Raw genomic sequence first — 19,574 nt, 5'->3', positions numbered from 1 at the left:
CTAACATTTTCCACAGCATAGTATGACACGCTGTCTATGAAAAGTCTTACCAGGGCTCAGTCAGCTTTGGCTAACATTTCCATTCACTGTGCTACCAAGAAACAGCAGCTCCCATCAGGGCAAAGCTTCTGTCCCAGTGGAGCTCTGACAGGACAGCTGGATGATGGATCCCATCAAGTGCGACGGTCAGTCTCAAAAACAACTGTCCTTCCTGAGCCAGAGCTATGTCCTGTTGTTATTCTTGGGTCTCAGTAATGGGGCATGTGTTTGGCTATTATCCCTAAATCTCATGAACTCAGACAATGGTGGGTGCATAGCAGGGGTGAGGGGTAGTCCTCTTTACCTGGGTCTCTACCCAAAGAAGGCATGGAGTATTTATAGTCGTCAAGCATGCGACATTATAGAGGGTGGAGGGGTCAGTATATCTACCCCTTGTTTCGTGTGTTGCTCCATCATAAAGCAGCAGGGATACTGATCGGTCCTCATCCAGCTACCACAGAAGTATGGTGAGTGGACACAGATCTCATCGTCACTGCATTTTATTTACAGTATCACCACACTATAAAGACACTCTGTTTCTACTGCATGCTTATTGTTAGTTATTTATAAATCATTTTATATACAGAATACAATATATTGTATTCTGTATATGATATGTTTTGATGAATTGTACATTTTGCTCTACTCACACCATTGATAATGAATCAATACATTCCATGTCAATATGCTTATGCACAGAATACAGATCAGCAAAACCCCATCAATAGGACAGTACTCCAGTCGTCCTATTGACAAGTTATTGATTATTTTTGTCCACTCACAATGATGAAATTTTAAAAATCAGTGTGTAACTGTGGCGTGGAGAATGGAGGGAAGGAAACAAGGAGAGGAGAGGGAAAAGGAACAGAGAGGGGAATGAGAGACAGAATGGGGAACGAGAGGAAAAACAGGGAGAGCAGAGGAAAGGAGAGGAAACAATGAGAGAAAGGGCAGGAGAGGAGAAGAAACAAAAAGAGATCAGGAGGTTAGGAGAGAGGAGAGGAGGAGAGGAAGGGGGGGAAATAATGAGGCGAATGGACAGGAAAGGAAAGGAGAAGAGAGGAGACAAGAGAAGAGCAGAGAAAGTGAGAGGCAACAACAAAAATCGCATTTATTTAGAACATTAAAGTTCATGTTGGTCTCATGATCTGCACTGAGCCACACCAAGAAACAGCAGAACTCTGCCTCTCATCCCATGATTGCACGAATCCTCTTAAAACAAAATAAAGAAATAATAAGGTCCCGTCCACCAGATACACAACTGCTCGAGAGCTAATCCACAACGAGGGTTAGACAGCAGCTGTCGAGAGGCCCGCGAATCCAAGCAGTGTGGTGTCAGTGCTCCGCATCCCCTCAGACTGTTTTTCACACTTCCTTGGCAGTCATGTAAATAGATCAACATAATCCTCGCCTCTGAGGGATTTTTGATCAAACAAGCCACAGTGTACCATCCTGTCATCACCCAGGCCCCACAGAATAATCCCTCATGTGATCCTGGGACAGTAGGAGAGCAGAGCAGCGGACCACACCCTCCCCAGGCTTAGTCTGCATTCTCACAAAATATTGGAGGCTTGAGTAAATATTTCCATAACAAACTGACAGTGTTTGTAATCCTCCCTAATGAAATGCGTGTCTGTATAAACCTCGCCTGTCGAGCAATTAATGCCCCCCAACCCTGCGGTAAGTTTGCAGATCATTGGCTCGTTATCATAAGCGCATGTGTCACAGTAAAAACCGATAATGAGTGAAGCCAGAGCCAGGTGATGATTGTGCCATCAGTATTGGATGTAATTAGAGCTGTCGAACCCTGCAGGCGCCCAAGAAAGCGAAGAAGAGAGCGGAGGGGGGAAGCTCCAACGTCTTCTCCATGTTTGAACAGGCCCAGATCCAGGAGTTCAAAGAAGTTAGTGCCCCCGCCAAATGTTTTCTTTCATGGAGTTTGATCCCTTCCCTGTGTGGTGAATACTTACTGGAGAAACAACATGTAACACCTAATGACCTCTGCAGGCTTTCACCATCATGGACCAAAACAGAGACGGTTTCATTGACAAGAATGACCTGAGAGACACGTTTGCAGCTTTAGGTAGGATCATCAGTCTTTTCTGTTGTGGGATTTCACTCTGTTATATTTTCACACACATGTACCAAACTGTGAAACTATTTTGATATGTCCAATAATGTTTTGAAAAGTCAATCATTCACCACTTCTAGTTTCTCAAATGTGAGCAATAGTAGTTTTCCTTGTCTAATGTGAAAATAGATTGAATTGGCTTTGGATCTGGACTGATACTGGGCTTCAGAAACCTTTAAAAAATTCATGGATCTTAATGAAAAAAATCTGGCATATTTAGGAGACCAATATCTATGACTGTGTACAATTTTATGACTTTGTATTAGTATTATTATTGTTGTAGTAATAGTAGTTGTATTAGTTGTAGTATTTAATGACTAAATCATTTATAAAATAAGCAGCAGAATATGTAATGATGGATATGATCAATGGCTGCAGCCCTTAAAGTCTGCTCCACCTTGTCTGCCATCCTTGTCTAGGCCGTTTAAATGTCAAGCAAGAGGAGATTGATGAGATGCTGAAGGAGGCACCAGGGCCGATTAACTTCACTGTCTTCCTCACCATGTTTGGAGAGAAACTAAAAGGTGAGCTGGGAGTGCTGCACAGTCCAGAACATAATTATACCGTCAGTTGTCGGTTTATCAGGTTGCTAAAACTAATGTAGTCTAATTTAATTCAATTCAATTTGATTTGTATAGCGCCAAATCATAATATACATTATCTCAAGGCACTTTACATAGAAGGTCAAGACCTTAAAATCTTAGAGAAACCCAACAGTTCCCACAATGAGCACTAGGCCATGCCTTTACATAGGGGGACACAGGTTTCTTCCAGTATGTTGCTCAAACAATGGACTCCTGATAAGGCTCCAGAGACCCTGCCTGACCCTGTGGACAAATGAATAGAAACAGCTGTCAACATAACACAGACATTCTAACAATCAGGAAGGGAGGATTTATTACTTGATCGTTGTGATAGGTTACATTAGCATTAGCTAGGTGTTCCTAATACACTGACAGCTGGGCCATGGCGATTATAGGAAATGTACCTTTGTTTTGATTTTCATTGAACTCTGAGCCGTGCGTCTTTAGGTGCTGACCCAGAGGAGACCATTCTGAACGCTTTCAAAGTCTTCGATCCGGAAGGAAAAGGAACGTTTAAGAAAGAGTTGTGAGTAACAGCTATGATGAGGAGGGGGGGGTGAATGTTCCTTCTGCTCATCACTGCTTTCCTTCACAGTGTCACAGAGATGCTGACGACACAGGCAGACAGGTTCTCCCCTGAAGAGGTAAGTGATCTACGTCTGACAGCAGCATTTGTATTTCTTCATTTTCTATTTCTTATTTATTTTCTTTTTATTTAGTCGGTAAAAATAATGATTTTTTTTAATTATTTCCTACCCACAGATGGAACAGATGTTTGCAGCTTTCCCTCCAGATGTAGCCGGAAACCTGGACTACAAAAACCTGGTGTATGTCATCACACATGGTGAAGAAAAAGACCAAGAATAGAGAAGTTATCTCTGAGATTTCCCTCCGGACATTAAAATCAATGTGTCATGTTTGTGCCAAGATATATGTGAGGGAGCACACAGGCACACAGCAGAAAATTCACATTCAACTATTTCATTTCCAGAACTATTAATAGTCTGTTGATTACATATTACTATATGTATGTTTGTGAGTATTATTGTACTATATATAAATAATTGCTTGATATGTACTGGGTGAAATTAAAGTTTTATGTGAAAAGTAAAATGTTTAATATGTCTTCATCAGACCTGCTATGAGGTATTTTTCACTGAATAGATTCAGGAAATGAGGATTTGTATTGATGGGGGAATTTTAGTTTCACAGCACTGCACATTTGGGTGTCAGCGGCACTTATGAAGATATCTGCAAAGATTTACACACTTAAAGCTCTGGCTTTTTTAAAACTTGCATTTGTGATACAAACCTCGGCAGTAAAAGGGAGTTAAAAGGTTAATGTCATCAAAAAACAACAGAAGATTTGAGGGTTTGTATCACTATCGACCAGTAGTGCATAGTTGTGCTAACTATGAAGTTTTGATGACAAGGTAGGTTTTCATTGGCTAAGAATGTAACCATGCAGACCTATGAGGAGGTCTTCTGCTCCCAGGGTGAGAAACAATAACTTTTCCTCTTGACCCCATGAAGACAGATTTGTGTGTGGATTTACTTACCATAGTTACAGCAGAAAAACCTTTCCAGTAGTGATATTTAATTAGTCATTTGAGTTTTAGTGCGGTGCTGACTGTGCAGTGCTCGACCATAGTGCAGAGCAGTGGAGCTCAGCGGCTACAAGTCTCTTTGTCCCAGGGTCAAGAGTAGAGTAATAAGTATAAAGCGTGACTTTGCTACATATGCATATGTTAAAAATGAAAGATATCTGAGCCTGTAACTGTCCAATCATAAAGGTGAAATGTCTCTTAAAGAAAGGGACGAAGGGAGTAGTTTACCTCATTAACCAGCAACTGAAGTTTGGCTGCACTAAGCTAAAGGCTTACAGAATTGATCTCGGTGACGGTGCTATTTCTGTTTTAGGGACTTGATCAATTGAACTGAAGAAGATCTCTTTTTCACAACTGAAATAATGTCCATCAGCAGGTTTGTAATGGAGACTTTGTTCAAGGGAAAACTTTTTTTTATCTGTTATACATGTAATGTTATACAAGCCAGTGCCATGAAGTCACTGTAAAATACTCAAACTTTACATACAATACATTTTAGATGATTGCTGCACATGATAAAATGTCAAGGTGAAAGAGACCTGTTTAATAATAATCAAGATAATAATAAGAATGTGCTTATAAATGGTGCTGTCGCTAATCAGCCATTTAGGAGGATTATATGAATATATTAAATGAGTATTTTATATGAATATATTATATGAGTATTTTATTTGAATATATTATATGAGTATTTTATTTGAATATATTATATGAGTATATTATATGAATAAATTATATGAGTATTTTATTTGAATATATTATATGAGTATATCATATGAGTATATTATATGAATACTAATACCTCACTGTAAACGCACCTTGTCTTCTGAGCTGGAGACGCCTCTCTCCATCCAGACCAGCAGGGGGCAGCAGCGGAGCAGCAGCAGCAGCAGCCTCCTTGAAGCTGGTACAAGGTGCGGCAGAGAAAAACAGAGGGGACACCATCGCTAGCTCGCGGCTAGTTCGCCTGACGTTCATGATTTCAGTCCCCGCTTCGCTCCAAAAAAACAACAACGTTGGATGCGGATGTTTTTTTGAAAGTGCGATGTTTTAGTAGATGATTAGTTTGTCCAAAGCGTCGACGAGCGGCTGAAACAGCAGCAGGGGTCACATCCACATCTTCACCCTCAGCCGAAGCTAACGTCAGGTAGCTAATGCTCGGATAGCTAGCGGACTAGCCATCACCACTGTGTTAACGCCAAGACCCACATTCGACTCCAGCGTTGCGATGGCCGATGTTGACAAGCTGAACATAGACAGTATCATCCAGCGTCTCTTAGAAGGTAAGAGGATGTGGTGGGGGGTTAGCACGCTGCGGTGACAGGCGCTAACAGCGGCTAAAGCCCCACTGGCGCATGTTTGTCAACATTTGTGTGGAATCAGTAGCCATTAGCCAGCTAACGTTGTTTATTACTCTACACTGCTAACGTCACTTTGAACATTAACGTGTCTCTGGGATGTTAACGTGAGTGTTTTCTGATGACACGGAATCTACGCGGTGTAATACACACTGCATTACACTTTCACACACACACTCACACTAGCACTGCGCAGTCAGGCGCCTCGTGTAGCTCGCTGTGTGACCACAGTCCGTCTGGAGCTGCTGTGTACCAGGCGGTGTGAACTGCAGCTGCGTCCGTGTTCAGCTCGACGTGCGTGCTGACTTTTGTTTGTTGTCGTGCCGCAGTCAGAGGAGCGAAGCCTGGCAAGAATGTGCAGCTCCAGGAGAACGAGATCCGCGGGTTGTGCCTCAAGTCCAGGGAGATCTTCCTCAGTCAACCCATCCTCCTGGAGCTGGAGGCCCCGCTCAAGATCTGTGGTATGTATGGTTTGTATGTACACGTGTGTCCATCAGAAAAGAATGGTTTCATTCCCAAAGGAGACAATTACAAATTACTACTCATAAGACAACTGTGAGTAATTCAGTTTGCCGCTGTAGATGTATACAGTTATCCATGTGCTTCTAGGTGACATCCACGGGCAATACTATGATCTGCTGAGGCTGTTTGAGTATGGAGGCTTCCCTCCAGAAAGCAACTACCTGTTCTTGGGCGACTACGTGGACAGGGGGAAGCAGTCTCTGGAAACCATCTGTCTTCTGCTGGCCTACAAAATTAAATACCCTGAGAACTTCTTCCTGCTGAGGGGAAACCATGAGTGTGCTTCAATCAACAGAATATATGGCTTCTATGATGAGTGTGAGTAAGATTCACTGAAGTCACTGACTAAAATGTTTGATTTTTATGTTTCTCAAGTGCACCTATAAGAAAATATATAGAAGTCTTAATGGCGTAACACATATGCAACATTAGTGGAAGAAGTGGTAGTATTGTTATGATATATGAAGAATTGTTTTGTTGTCTTGATGTTTTAGGTAAAAGAAGGTACAACATCAAACTCTGGAAGACCTTCACAGATTGTTTTAACTGCCTCCCTATCGCCGCCATTGTTGATGAGAAGATCTTTTGCTGCCACGGAGGTGGGTTCCTGGTTTCTTTTTTTTGGGTTGTTGTTGGAATTTTTTTTCTCTCCCCATATTTACAGTACTTCTACTGGGTTTAGTTTCCTGCACAAACTTTGACCCTTTGCCGTCAGCTGTTCTTATTTGTCCTTCAGTAATGCTGTTTTGCAGTTTTTGAGTTGACGTAGGCTTCACCCACGTGTGATGGGTACTGACCTCAATATCAGTGTGTTTATTTGTTCTTTCCCTGCTGTTCCATTTAGGACTGTCACCTGACCTTCAGTCCATGGAGCAGATCAGACGCATCATGCGCCCCACTGACGTGCCTGACCAGGGTCTGCTTTGCGATCTGCTCTGGTCTGATCCAGACAAGGATGTATTGGGCTGGGGAGAGAATGACAGAGGTGTATCTTTTACCTTTGGCTCAGAGGTGGTGGCCAAGTTTTTGCATAAACATGATCTTGATCTGATCTGTCGTGCTCATCAGGTAATTGCAATCCTCTTTTCCATTGTAAACAGTAATGTGATTATGTAACGTGGCTCTGTTATGGTGGGTCATTGGACACTGATACACTTGGAAAGCAAGATGTCACACATTGTGCAAAGAACTCTACACACACTGTTTTCACAAGACATTGTTTCCAAGACTGGAAGAGAGTTAAGGCTAGAAAAAAACCCACATGATTTTGTCTGGCACTAAGAACACCTTCTGATTCATGTAACCTGTCTTTTCTATTCTTCTCTCACCCTCAGGTTGTTGAGGATGGCTATGAATTTTTTGCAAAGAGGCAGCTTGTCACTTTGTTCTCAGCACCCAACTACTGTGGGGAGTTTGACAATGCTGGTGCTATGATGAGTGTGGATGAGACTCTCATGTGCTCTTTTCAGGTGATGTCTCTGCTTGTGCATCATTGGTCAAAATATAGCTCAACTGCTCATATAACATTAATTTAAAAAAAGAAGAAAAACTAAAAATTAAGAAAATGTTGCATAAGGTCAAAATAACACTTGTCCTCACTAATTGGAATGCAGTTATTTTATGATCAATTTGTCCTTTTTTATAATTATTTTTATCATTCAGAAATGTAAAAATGCATAGCACAATGTTTTTTTCTCAGAATCTCATTTGAATCCCGGTATCCTCAACTCTGTATTCTTTTGTAGATTTTGAAACCAGCTGAGAAGAAGAAGCCCAACGGCAGCCGTCCCGTAACTCCACCTCGCAACATGGTCACCAAGCAAGCCAAGAAATGAGGGGCCGGGTGTGGAGGCAAATGTCCGGAGTCTCACTCCTCTGTTCTGCTTTCGTCTTCTGCATTCGAAGGATTGGTTATCCTTCATGCTGCCAATACTGAAAAGATAGCCACTCCTACACGATGGAAGCAAAATATTTTTGTTGTTTTGTCCACAGGGGTAAATTGATATGTCACCATGAAAACCTCAGGTGTTTTGCACTCCATTTTGCAGCTAGTCTTTGCCACATATGACTGTTCAATCAGGAAAAATATAACAATATGGCTACTTATGCACAGGAATGCCTTGTTTGAAGCTGTGCACAATTTTTCCAGTTTGTTTCATATTTTATTTGTTTGTCACCTTTTTTCTCATTCTTAATAAAGTGTATTAAAGGTTATAAAAACCCATTGGGGAAAGTCACAAACACCTGTTTACTTCTATAAAACATTATTTACAGTTATTTTAGTCTGTTGTAGAACATTGACTTCACAATGCATCATCACATTTTTAAACAAGTCTTGTGCTAAATTAATGAATAAGAAAGCACTCTTGTAATGTCTAAATCTTTCTAATAAACTTTGAGTGTATTTTAGGGGGAAACTGGTATCTGGGTGTCTTTCTTGTTCCTAAAACATTTTGCTTTTTTTATAACAATTCATCAAGACCAAGCTGCAATGTTTGAGTAATCAGAACCCTTTTTTCACATTTTTTAATCTTAGATCTGACAAACAAAACCCGCCAACAACAGCGTGGCACACAAAACAGGAATTTAAAAATTGATTTTGTTTTTCAGATTAAATGACAAGTAATTATAATAACAGACAAGACACAGTAGCAGTAATAACCTGTAACAGATATTCTGTTACAAAATAATAACAGTGGACTGAACATCATGTCAGAAGGGGCTCCCCCGTCTGTCAACGTACAATCCACACTGTTAAATCGGCAGATTATCCAAGAAAAGATATTTGTGTTGTTTTTCTGGAACGACCTGTTTTCTTTTGTCCTGTGTTCCCCTCTTTTTCAAACTGTTCTCTTTCATTGTCCCCCTCACACCTCAGGGGTTTTATAACCTGTGCAGGAGATGCGACTGAATGTGTCACTTCCTTATAAGGAAACGTGGGTTGCGTAACGTTGTGTCGTCACAGCAGTCACAAGACCCGAGAGAGAGAAAGAGGGAGAGCGAGAGAAAGAGAAACAGAGGTGAGGGCAGGACGGTGAGTGAGACCCAGAGGCTGAGCACACAGCGTGGCTATGGAGAACCAGCACCTATGGCTCTTCTGGAGCGGACCGGGCGCCTGCTTCCTCTGAGATCCTCGCGGTGTTTGTGTGACGCTCCCCCGCGGCTCGTGTTTACTCCGCCAGGGGGAAGACGGCTCGTCGCCTCGGTGCGTGGCGGCTGCTGTCGGCGTGTGTCGCGCATCCTCCAGCCTGGTTAGCGGGTTAGCTCGAGACAAAACACTGCGCTCCCCATCGACGCTGAGCTAGCAGGGGCTGCTCGCTAGCTAGCTCGGCGGTGTGCTGGTGGTTTGTCGGGGGGTGGGGGGGGGATGTTGTCCGTGCTGTCGTACGGGAGACTGGTGGCCAGAGCTGTCATCGGCGGACTCTCTCAGACTGACAGCCGAGACTACAGCCTGGTGACGGCCAGCTGCGGCTTCGGGAAGGACTTCCGGAAAGGCATCCTGAAAAAAGGCATGTGCTACGGGGACGACGCGTGCTTCATCGCCCGACACAGATCCGCAGATGTTCTGGGTGAGTTGTCTTCGTCCGGTTCGCTGTGGGGACAGGGGACATCACTCTGTGGTAAAACTGTGAAGGGAAGGACGGGTCAAAGGTCATCACCTCCAGCTCACCTTGTACTAAACATGTTAGTGTGATCCGTGTCCATTAATTTAGTGTGGCCCTTGAAAGATGATATCAAATTAAATGTTATCTAAAGACCACAGATGCTCCTACTTGTGTGGGAAGCGACGGGTGAAGCACAGGGTTCTGTGATTAAACCCTACGCACTAAAATATACAATACAATCATCACACTGTAAGTACACAGTGATTGAAAATGCATACACACAGTTGTGTTCCCAGGAACAAGATGAGTTAGTGTTGTCTGCGTTAAGGCCCTAATGGGTTTTTTGTCAGTTAATCGATACATGAAGTTGTGCATAAAATTAACGTGCAATACTATTTTTACCCCGCTCACTGTCCAATACAATCATGCACTATTGCACCAGCTTTAACTAATATATACATATATCTCTATGATTGATTATTTGTTGTTGTCCCTTATCTTTTGAAGATTTGGGAGATGTACAGCAAATTTCATTGTACAATTAACAATGAGAGTTAAGGGATTCTATTCTATTCTCTACTGCCAACATCACTCCACAGTTGTTTTGCTCAGTATTGATTACCTCCATCACAGAGATACATTTGTAATAAACAAACCTGAAGCTCTCACACCAGATGTCTCAGTAAACAAAAACTATCCAAGTCGGTAAAGTGTGCATTATTAATGGTTGATCTAAGATTAATCTACTGAAGCCTTCAGTCTCATATCACAACTATGTAATATCTCTGCAAATCTACTTTACATCTCTGCACAGTGAGTTAGTCAAGACTTGGATGAGTTACAAAGTTACATGTCTGCTCTACTGACAGGCCTGGCTCTCTGCTGCATTCTGCCACAGGCTGAGTAGATGCAGTGGGCCATCCTTGTATGGTCAATGAGGCAGATGCTGGCGTCCCGCAAGTAATGAGACTAAAGTTTCCTTTCTAGGAAAATCTTGGACCTGGCTAAAGGCTCCTCTGGGAACGTGTGAGCCTATTAACCTACAAATCAGACAGTTAAACCTTGAGAACATGCTTCTGTATAAAAAAAAAAAATAGACGAGGGCTTCAATTATGAAATTTCTGCTATTAGCTAAGGGTGCAGGGTTTTTTATGTAACAGGAGAGTGTGAGAGATGAATGTTATTTGTGAGCCTGAAATGCAAAAAAGATAAAGTGGCTTCTAATTGCTTGAAATAACCCACCAGTGGGACTTTATAACATTACCAGAATTAACTGAAAGCACGACAGGTCAGAGTAACTGACTGATGCAGGTGGTTCCTTATTTTAAGAAAAGTTTTTTGTGTACTGTGGAAGTTCCTGTTGTTTATCTGTGTTGTGCAGCTGCGTGGAATCCTTCTTGTGTCTCTTGTGAAACTAGTCAGAGGAATGTAAAAAACACTTACTGTACTCATTCATGTACTCTTCAAATCTTTACTGTCTCAATGGGAACATTTGGTTCTCTGTGGGGGATCAACATCCAGCATTGTGTAAAATATATGACGGAATGATGGAAGCTGGGTTTTGAAAATAGGAGGAAAATATTTGTTGCTGACATTGAATATATGTGCACTTTTTATTTTCTTTAGGTGTGGCAGATGGGGTGGGTGGCTGGCGAGACTACGGCGTGGACCCGTCACAGTTTTCGGGTACGCTGATGAAGACATGTGAGAGACTGGTGAAGGAAGGTCGCTTCGTTCCCAGCAACCCCGTGGGAGTCCTCACGACCAGCTACTACGAGCTGCTGCAGAACAAAGTGCCACTGCTGGGTGAGTGAAGCCACTGGAAGCACATGATGTTTGGTGTCCACTTAAAATGAGTTTTAAAGCACATTAAAGTTTAGAGGACTGAAACACTCAATGTTTCTGAGAATAGATGTTTTCCTGCTCCTAACCTGTAAGTATGTCCTGGTACATGTACACTGTCTTGAGTCAATACAGTTTCCAAGGCTGCTCAGGTCTCCTTTTCTGAAGCATTCGTTTTAGACATGTATTCAGTGGACCACAGACTTCTTGTTATCCCCCTCGGTATCGTTCACCTGGTTTAAATGCTCACTAAACTCATATAGAGACTCCTGAGCCATACACTCTGCTGGACTATGCATGCCAACCGATGCCTGCCTATGAAACGGTGCATTTTCCATGTGGTTGGAGTTCACTACTTGGAGTTGGGTTGTTTACTTCCATCTGTTCAGATTAGTGGTGGCTGGATGGAGATTTTTGCTACATGACTCAGAGAACAGCCAGATCCGATTAAGACACCCTGGGAATGTCCCGAGTCCCGGCCTGCCCCTTGCAGTTCACTTCCACGATCCCTTTCCTCCTTTGCGGCACTTCCCGACAACAAAGCATGCTCAAACACGTAGCATCAGCTGAAGGAGTGTTGTTTTACTACCAGCGCTCTGTCCTTGTGAGTTTCAGTACTTTTCCACCCCGTTATCACATGTGAGGGGAAACAACACTGCATTGTGCTGCTAACTTCACAGCCGAGGGAACGTTCTTGAGACTGGCGGCGTGTGTAATTGTACTGCTGGAGGGAAAACAGAGGAGACGACAGAGTGAGTCACCGTGCGTGAGAGGTTTTGAAGGTCGATCCCAGAGAGCATATTTCGGCGTGCCAGATGAATCAGCAGCAGGGTGTGGCAGCACGCTGTCCGTCTGCTCCACAAGCTCATGTCTCCTCCTCACCATCTCCCAGATGTTGGAACTCACAAAAATAATAAGAACTGCTTATTATAAGTCAAGTTTGTGTATTCAGTCTAACCTCAGTCATCAGTCTTCCTAATGCACTTTAGATAAGCATCTCCCTGATGAACTGTAGAAAATCAAGAAGAGGAAAAGTTGGTGTTTATTTTCATTTTTACCTTTTCATGAAAGTTTAGATCACAGATATTTTTGGGCTATTGTATTCTTTGTTGATAGGAAAGAAAACCTCCTTCAGATCATTTTATTTTGAAGGCCAGCTGCAGTCAAATGATTTCCAGAGAGTGCTTCCCCCCATCCACATAGTCTCCCAGGAACAAGTTGTTGCTAGAGGATAATTCTTCTGTTATACAACCATGCATATTTTAATTGGGCCCTTTTCACATGTACACAGGTCTGCAGCACACAAACTGTGTTTGAGGTCAGTGAGAATTGAGCTCCTGCAAAAATCCATCAGGGTGAAGATTATTTGAAACCATTTTCAGTGTTGTCATGTAGACGGGATAAAAAGAGCCTCTGACTTGTAAGGTCATTGTTGTCAGCCAACTGAAAGCGTAAATAACTTAATGTTCTGCCTCTGATTGGCCATAAAGGCTTCAAGATTAGGGGTCTGTTGCTGTCTGTTGCTTTGGCATGCTCTTTATAGCGTATGACAGCTGTTTTTTAAGAAGAGAGGAAGAAACCCCTAATTTGAATAGATGTTTTGACTTGTCACAAGGAGAAGCAGTGAGTGCATGATAATACTGGTTAATCTCTTCTAATTTTAAAACCACACACACATTTTTCCAGTGCCTTTTGGATTTCTCATTAATGTTTTTCAGTTGTTAAAATCACCTATATCCTGCCAATGATGATGATGATGATGATTACATTTGCATTTTAGTAGATTTCCAACCTTTGCATTGAAATCGAGAAGAAATAAGTGTGTGTGCTTCATGTCTGCAGGTAGTAGCACAGCCTGCATCGTGGTTTTGGACCGACACAGTCACCAGTTGCACACAGCCAACCTGGGAGACTCAGGCTTCCTGGTGGTGCGGGAAGGGGAGGTGGTCCACCGCTCAGACGAGCAGCAGCACTACTTCAACACGCCCTTCCAGCTGTCCATCGCTCCCCCCGGAGCTGAGGGCGCCGTCCTCAGTGACAGGTGAGACACCCGACAGGGGGGGACTGCCCCTGCATCTGCTGTTGTCCCAACTGAGCTGAACTTGGTCCCTTGAGCTGTTCTCAGACAGGAACTTGTGAGAATGTTCGCACAGTGGGGTTTGGCCTTGTCATCTTTGTTGGTGTCGACCACTTTTTCATCCTGAGGTCTTTGTATTGTTGTTTTGTGCAGTTTTGTGTCTGTCGTCTGTTAAATTTCATCAACACGTCCATTCTCTGTGAATCCTCCGGAGGATCTTCTGCTGTGTTTTTACCAGGGGGCCTGCAGTAGCCTGTCTCTCAGACATTTGCTTTGTCACAGACAGCCCCTCAGGAGATTATCCAGAGTTCAGTGCATGTCTGCAAGCGGCTTTGGGGACAGCACAGGCAGGAGGAGCGCATGTACCTAATTGAACAGAGGATGGATAGCAGATCATACACGCATTCAGCACAGCAGATGTGATAAAGCCCAACACATCGCTCTAACAACACACATCACGTGCACACAAAGACAAAGACTCTTATCTGCAGTAAACTGCCCTGCAGAACATTCAGTCTCTCACATGCAGCAGTGTGAAGTGAAAGCAGCGACACTGCTGCACTGTGTGGAGCTGAGGGCAGCAGTGTGTCGGGGCCACGTGCTGCCGTGTCTCGTTGGTGTGGTGTGCCAAGCGGCAGCAGTAGTCAGCAGGGCAGCTGCTGGATGTTTGCCAAGCTTTCCCTCTTACCCTGGTTAAAGTCTGTGTGGCATCACGGGCCAAGCGACGAGGCTGCAGCCAATCCTGCACCAGCCGACACACCTTTTCATTAACTCTGTCTTTAATTCAGGTTCATTATTTTGAGCCTCTTTTAAAAGTGTTTTCTCATAAACTGACGGAAGATGAACGAGAACTTTGTGTCAAGCGTTCATTTAGATTTCTTGTAAATGGCCCTGTTTACTTTCAGCTGGTGCACAATGAGTTTCACTGGCTGTCGTGGATTTAATGTGGTTCTTTCATTTTTGTGTTTTAGTCATTTGGTTGAAGGATTTAGCGCAAGAGCAGATTAAGCTTCCAGTCTGAGATCACTAACAGAGCAGCCAAAAGTAGAATCCAAGGGTCAAAACTGAAGTGCATTAATTAATTAATTAAATCTTCTTGTTAGGATTTAAAATCAGACACCACTGCAGCTCTGTGTTTATTATGATCATGCTGAAAAATGCCAAATCTTGAGTAAAACAAAGAAGACTAAAACTCAAAGCCTGGTTTCTATTTCCATCCAAACCAGATTTTCCAAAACATTCCAGATCTATCAGTGTAATTATCTGTGTTTTGAGAACATTTGAGTCACAAGTGACTTTGGCTCAGTGACAGGTTTAACAATAGATGACAAATGCAGACGCTAATTCAGCTGCTCATAAAATGTATAAACTTACAAGGGATATTCTCCATCTTGTCCAACGTTCTAAAATTATAAATAGATTCTGCATGTGAATATGGAGACTCTGTAGGCAAGAGACTTTAGGGTTCTGTTTGTAGTTTGACCAATCACGGTTGAGCAGGTGGAACACATCAGAACTGCATCAGCTATCAATTTTTAATATTTCTTCTAATTCAACATGCACGTCTCACTCTGTATACCATACAGTGTGTGCAATAGTCCCGTTCTGTGACTTCACCTGCCTGCAGGGGGAAGTTTTTTTGTTTTTATTGTCCGAGCTGCAGTTCAGCTTCACCAGAATCACAGGACAGGCTGTTTTTAGAGCTGTGGCTCCATGTGCCTTGATGCAATTTGTAATGAATGACATTCGTGACTGATGAGGGGCTGTGCAGCAGGGTCAGGGCATTTTCCTAGAAGCAAACCTGACACTGGCAGACTAACTTGGTTCCTGCCTTTATATGTTTGTTGCTCCCGTCATCATAATGGAAGATAGCACCTTTTATTGGACCTGGGTGTTCTTTCCAAAACTGTCATGTGAGGATTCCTGACTTTATCCTCATTCAGCATGTGATTAAGTTTCCACAGCCAAGGTGGAATATCTGCAGCAAGTGGGAGGTTAGCCTTAGGGTGTCAGTACATTCTACTGTGGGGTAGAGTAACCTGCATTTCCTCAGAATAAGAGAAGCCGTGTCAGAAGCTCATGTTACTCTATCAGGCCCAATGGGACAGATTTCCTGGGAGAAAAAAAATTATAAAAAGTATTGCATGTGATCTCTGCCTGACTCTATTGTGTCCTCGCCTTCAGCCCTGACGCTGCAGACAGCTCCTCCTTTGATGTCCAGCTCGGCGACATCATCCTCACCGCCACCGACGGGCTCTTCGACAACATGCCTGACTACATGATCCTGCAGGAGCTGAAGAAGCTCAAGGCAAGTCCCAAACTAGTTTGCAGGTGGGAGTGGAATCAAAAATATGTCTGGAATACAAACGTCACGCCACGTTGTTTTTTTTTTTTTTTTTGCTCCTCAGAACTCAAATTACGAGAGCATCCAGCAGACGGCCCGCAGCATTGCAGAGCAGGCCCATGTTCTGGCATATGACCCCAACTACATGTCGCCTTTCGCACAGTTTGCCTGTGACAATGGACTGAATGTAAGAGGTGAGTGTCTCAGGTCTGATCTCATTTTTAAGACACCTGAGAACAGGAGACGTTCTCGAGCAGCAAATTAATACAACAAAGAGTTGATCGATAGAAGCAACAAGGACTTAATTTGGAGAATCATGAAAACCATCGGATAACAAAGATTTCAAATCACCAAAGGGAACCTAAGACTACGTCCAAAATGGTATTTTCAAACTAAAACGATCTCTTTCCACACGTGTGTTTTAATCTCCGCCATATCACATTGACATTCCTTGGGCATTCTGGTGTAAACTGTAAGTTTATAACAATCTGCAACAGGAATTGTCACAGATTGCCTGAATAAAAGTTTGCCTCCTGCACATGTCAACAGTTGTATCACTGTAAAATGCAGAATTAAACTGCACAACAGTGCTGTTAGCAAAGACAACAGGGTCAGAAACTCTTGTATTGTGTTGATGATCCATGTTGCGTTCTACACTGGTAGCTGAGGCTGATGCCGGTTGTTTTGTTCAGGAGGGGCATCATGTGATAGGAGCCTGACGACTCAGATAAGACCACATCATGAAAAAAAGACTCAGTCAGAAAGTGTTTTTTTAGTGTCTGTGTCATCGTTTCCAAACATCTCCGTGTCTGTCTATCCAGACCAAAACGCTGCACTAAAACTTGCGTTTGCAAACTTCTCTGTTTCAGCGGCTCTAGTAGTGTGGACACCAGGCGTAGCCGAGTTGATTCATTTTCAAATGAAAACGTAGTAATGTAGATGTAGCCGAAAGCTGCAGTTGTGGGACAGATTGCAACTTATTCCATTTAAAAGGTGCATAATACCTGAAACCAGTTCTGCCATCATTGGTGCAAGTGTAGGGGATATCTGAGGTGATGTCATCAATTAGGTAGAAAATGTCACATGACATGAATATTTTCTAGTTTTGAAATGTTAAACCAACACATGACGAGCACCATCCTAACAGGACACTGCTTTTTGTTCTTTAGGAGGAAAGCCGGATGACATCACGGTGCTGCTGTCCATAGTGGCAGAGTACACCGACTAGACTGCATGGAGCTGTGACGGGGGGGCGTCTGCCTCTGCAGGTGATGAACTGCTTTGACTCCTGCTGGTCAGGATGAAGGACTAACGTCAGATGCTTTCCTCCACCTCCGCTGGTACTGCTCTGCCTCAACTCCCAAACTGGCAACCCCCCCACCCTCGAAAGAGAGCAGGAAGAAAATAGCCTGACTACACACCCACTGCACTGTGATGGTGTACATCACAGAGCTGCTGTATAAAGAGGAGCAGAGGCGGGACACATCCACTTGGCCCGGCTGCAGCGTTGGCGTCTTTGCAGTGCTCAGTGGATAATCCCATTGGCCGGGATAAGCAGACGTTAGGCATGTGGGAGATGAGGATCCTGTCCGACGAGGATAACTCCTCTTTTCTCTGGGCAGGGAGGCAGTTGAGATTCAGAGACGGGGGTGGCAGATGTAGCCAGACGGAAGGTGTGAGTCTGTTGGAGCAGCCTCCACACGCTGGGCTGCCGGAAGGGAAAAGAAACAGTCCACCAGTAGTGTCAAAAATGGAAATGCAAAGGAAAGGGCAGAATTAGGGCTTAAGAAATGGGATGACTTGTGCAAGTGGATGTTCATCAAAGAGCCTGGAACCTTGTATGTGTGTGCAGGGAGCATATGTTAGATAACATTATATGACTTGTGTGCTGTTTCTGAGAGGTTTTGTAAAAGTTAGCAAAAAAAGTATTGTATGTGACGTTTCTACGTGGGTGGGTAGTTACTTGAGGCAGGTCGATCCAATAAGTTTTCATGAAGAAGATCGGCAGCTGCCTTTTCCAGCCCAATGAATTCACGACTTGCACACATTTTGATACTTCATGGGATGAATATTTTTTAGTTGAGAAGCCTGTGGAGATATATATTGTGTCAAACTGATGCCCTCCCTTTAATATCCCAGCTGCTGCTGAAGTCTTGGTTGTGATGACATGTAATGTGTGTGTGAATGTTTTCTGGTTGATGAATGTACTCATGTGCTCGTCGGTGTGTATGAAAAGGATGTCAAGGCTGCAGACTTCTCCATATCCACTGGGCTTAATTGGTCTCGCAGCCTTAAAACGCACAAGCTTGAGAAGCGTATCTGACAAAAAGCTCGACACGGCGGACGTTGGTCATGTGACCAAATGTATTTTTGTAACCTCTCTGTTCAGTGGGGTTGTTGAATTCTTTGGACTGATCACCACATTGCAGTAGCTTTAGAAACTGTTCATAATCAGTGTGGTCCCCTCTTCTCTCTCCTCTCTGCTGTAGAGCTCCAGCAGCACATTCATAACGTCAGGTCACTGCAGGTTTCACGTGAAAAACGGTCATAGTGTTTCCATTACATCACCACAGATTTGCACTCTGCATTAACTGCAGCTCTTACCCACAGTTTAAAAACATTTCTTTAGAAGATCCATATTTATTCTTAATGTTATGATGATAATGTGCCTTGTATTAGGTGTTTGTGATACTGGCAGAAATGTCCGTAATTCTTTAAAATGCCCGACCTTGTGTCAGGCAGGTACAGAGCCTGAAACTGTTAAAGTAGCCATAAGAGACGAAACAGCTTTTCCCATCATGCCCTTCTGTCTTAACACTGGGCGTTTTCATCTACAGCAATGTTCAACCGTTTTTCCCTTGAAACCTGCTGCTCTGTCTGGAGCTTAGGAATTGTGATAAAGCCATCACCCCTTTTAGAAACTCGTTCACATCACTGTTTACAACCTGCACTGTCAAACGTTCACACTGGGAGACGGCAGAGTCGGACGTCTCTGTGAGATGAGGCTGACTGACAAGGAAGAGTTTTGGGCAGAGGCAGCAGCTAACGCTCAAAATGTGAGTTTGAACTGTTTAAGCACTGAGGACAATCTAAGTAGCCTTAATGATTTTACAAAGCAATTCTCCCAGTCAGACGGTGTCACTGTCAACCTGGTGGTTCCTGATTCCTGACTCGTACCTGCCCCGACTCTCTTCCCTGTTGTCTCCCGTCCACTTCATCCCTCTCTACTTTGTTACTACCACAGCATGGACCCCACTGTATCCAGATCTGTTCTCTGTGAAGAAACATTTTCAGATCTGTACAATATATGAATAAAGGGTATAGTATTTATTATCCAGTTGTGTTTGGTGTATGTGAGGTCAGCATCAAGTGGCTTTCAGAAGACTATCTGATGCAAGAGCATTGAAAAGTACGTCAAAGAGGTATTTTCTCACAGGCTCAGGCTACATGCCTTTAAGGCTGAAT

General features: G+C 43.3%; 3 protein-coding genes across 3 annotated transcripts; all 3 read left to right on the top strand.

Annotated features, from left to right (window-relative positions):
* The first annotated feature begins 393 nt into the window (after positions 1-393).
* myl2b (myosin, light chain 2b, regulatory, cardiac, slow) lies at positions 394-3,867 on the top strand. Its single transcript, XM_020093756.2, has 7 exons — positions 394-506; positions 1,853-1,942; positions 2,047-2,122; positions 2,590-2,694; positions 3,202-3,280; positions 3,350-3,398; positions 3,517-3,867. Exons 1-7 carry the CDS (start codon positions 504-506, stop codon positions 3,619-3,621), a joined length of 507 nt encoding a protein of 168 aa, XP_019949315.1. The 5' UTR covers positions 394-503; the 3' UTR covers positions 3,622-3,867.
* A 1,345-nt stretch (positions 3,868-5,212) lies between these two features.
* Positions 5,213-8,658, top strand: ppp1cc (protein phosphatase 1, catalytic subunit, gamma isozyme). The gene is made up of 7 exons (XM_020093752.2): positions 5,213-5,644; positions 6,049-6,180; positions 6,329-6,559; positions 6,736-6,840; positions 7,086-7,309; positions 7,576-7,710; positions 7,987-8,658. The coding sequence occupies exons 1-7, from the start codon at positions 5,590-5,592 to the stop codon at positions 8,074-8,076; spliced, it is 972 nt and encodes a 323-aa protein (XP_019949311.1). The 5' UTR covers positions 5,213-5,589; the 3' UTR covers positions 8,077-8,658.
* Positions 8,659-8,759: 101 nt separating this feature from the next.
* Positions 8,760-19,442, top strand: pptc7a (protein phosphatase targeting COQ7 a). Its single transcript, XM_020093753.2, has 6 exons — positions 8,760-9,810; positions 11,473-11,652; positions 13,531-13,729; positions 15,950-16,073; positions 16,174-16,303; positions 17,279-19,442. Exons 1-6 carry the CDS (start codon positions 9,609-9,611, stop codon positions 17,335-17,337), a joined length of 894 nt encoding a protein of 297 aa, XP_019949312.1. The 5' UTR covers positions 8,760-9,608; the 3' UTR covers positions 17,338-19,442.
* Positions 19,443-19,574: the final 132 nt, after the last annotated feature.

Source organism: Paralichthys olivaceus, chromosome 4 (assembly GCF_024713975.1).
Source record: "Paralichthys olivaceus isolate ysfri-2021 chromosome 4, ASM2471397v2, whole genome shotgun sequence".
Lineage (NCBI taxonomy): Eukaryota > Metazoa > Chordata > Actinopteri > Pleuronectiformes > Paralichthyidae > Paralichthys > Paralichthys olivaceus.
The sequence above is the reverse complement of the archived record's forward strand: the minus strand, read 5'-3'. Positions and strand labels throughout refer to the sequence as shown.

Bases quoted from the DNA above. Each gene is read 5' to 3' on its own strand.
- myl2b (XM_020093756.2), top strand. The intron at 2,123-2,589 runs GTAGGATCATCA...ATCCTTGTCTAG, and splicing joins AGACACGTTTGCAGCTTTAG to GCCGTTTAAATGTCAAGCAA. The intron at 3,399-3,516 runs GTAAGTGATCTA...TCCTACCCACAG, and splicing joins ACAGGTTCTCCCCTGAAGAG to ATGGAACAGATGTTTGCAGC.
- pptc7a (XM_020093753.2), top strand. From the start codon at position 9,609: ATGTTGTCCGTGCTGTCGTACGGGAGACTGGTGGCCAGAGCTGTCATC. The intron at 9,811-11,472 runs GTGAGTTGTCTT...TATTTTCTTTAG, and splicing joins CAGATCCGCAGATGTTCTGG to GTGTGGCAGATGGGGTGGGT. The intron at 13,730-15,949 runs GTGAGACACCCG...CCTCGCCTTCAG, and splicing joins GGCGCCGTCCTCAGTGACAG to CCCTGACGCTGCAGACAGCT.
- ppp1cc (XM_020093752.2), top strand. From the start codon at position 5,590: ATGGCCGATGTTGACAAGCTGAACATAGACAGTATCATCCAGCGTCTC. The intron at 6,181-6,328 runs GTATGTATGGTT...ATGTGCTTCTAG, and splicing joins GGCCCCGCTCAAGATCTGTG to GTGACATCCACGGGCAATAC. The intron at 7,310-7,575 runs GTAATTGCAATC...TCTCACCCTCAG, and splicing joins TGATCTGTCGTGCTCATCAG to GTTGTTGAGGATGGCTATGA.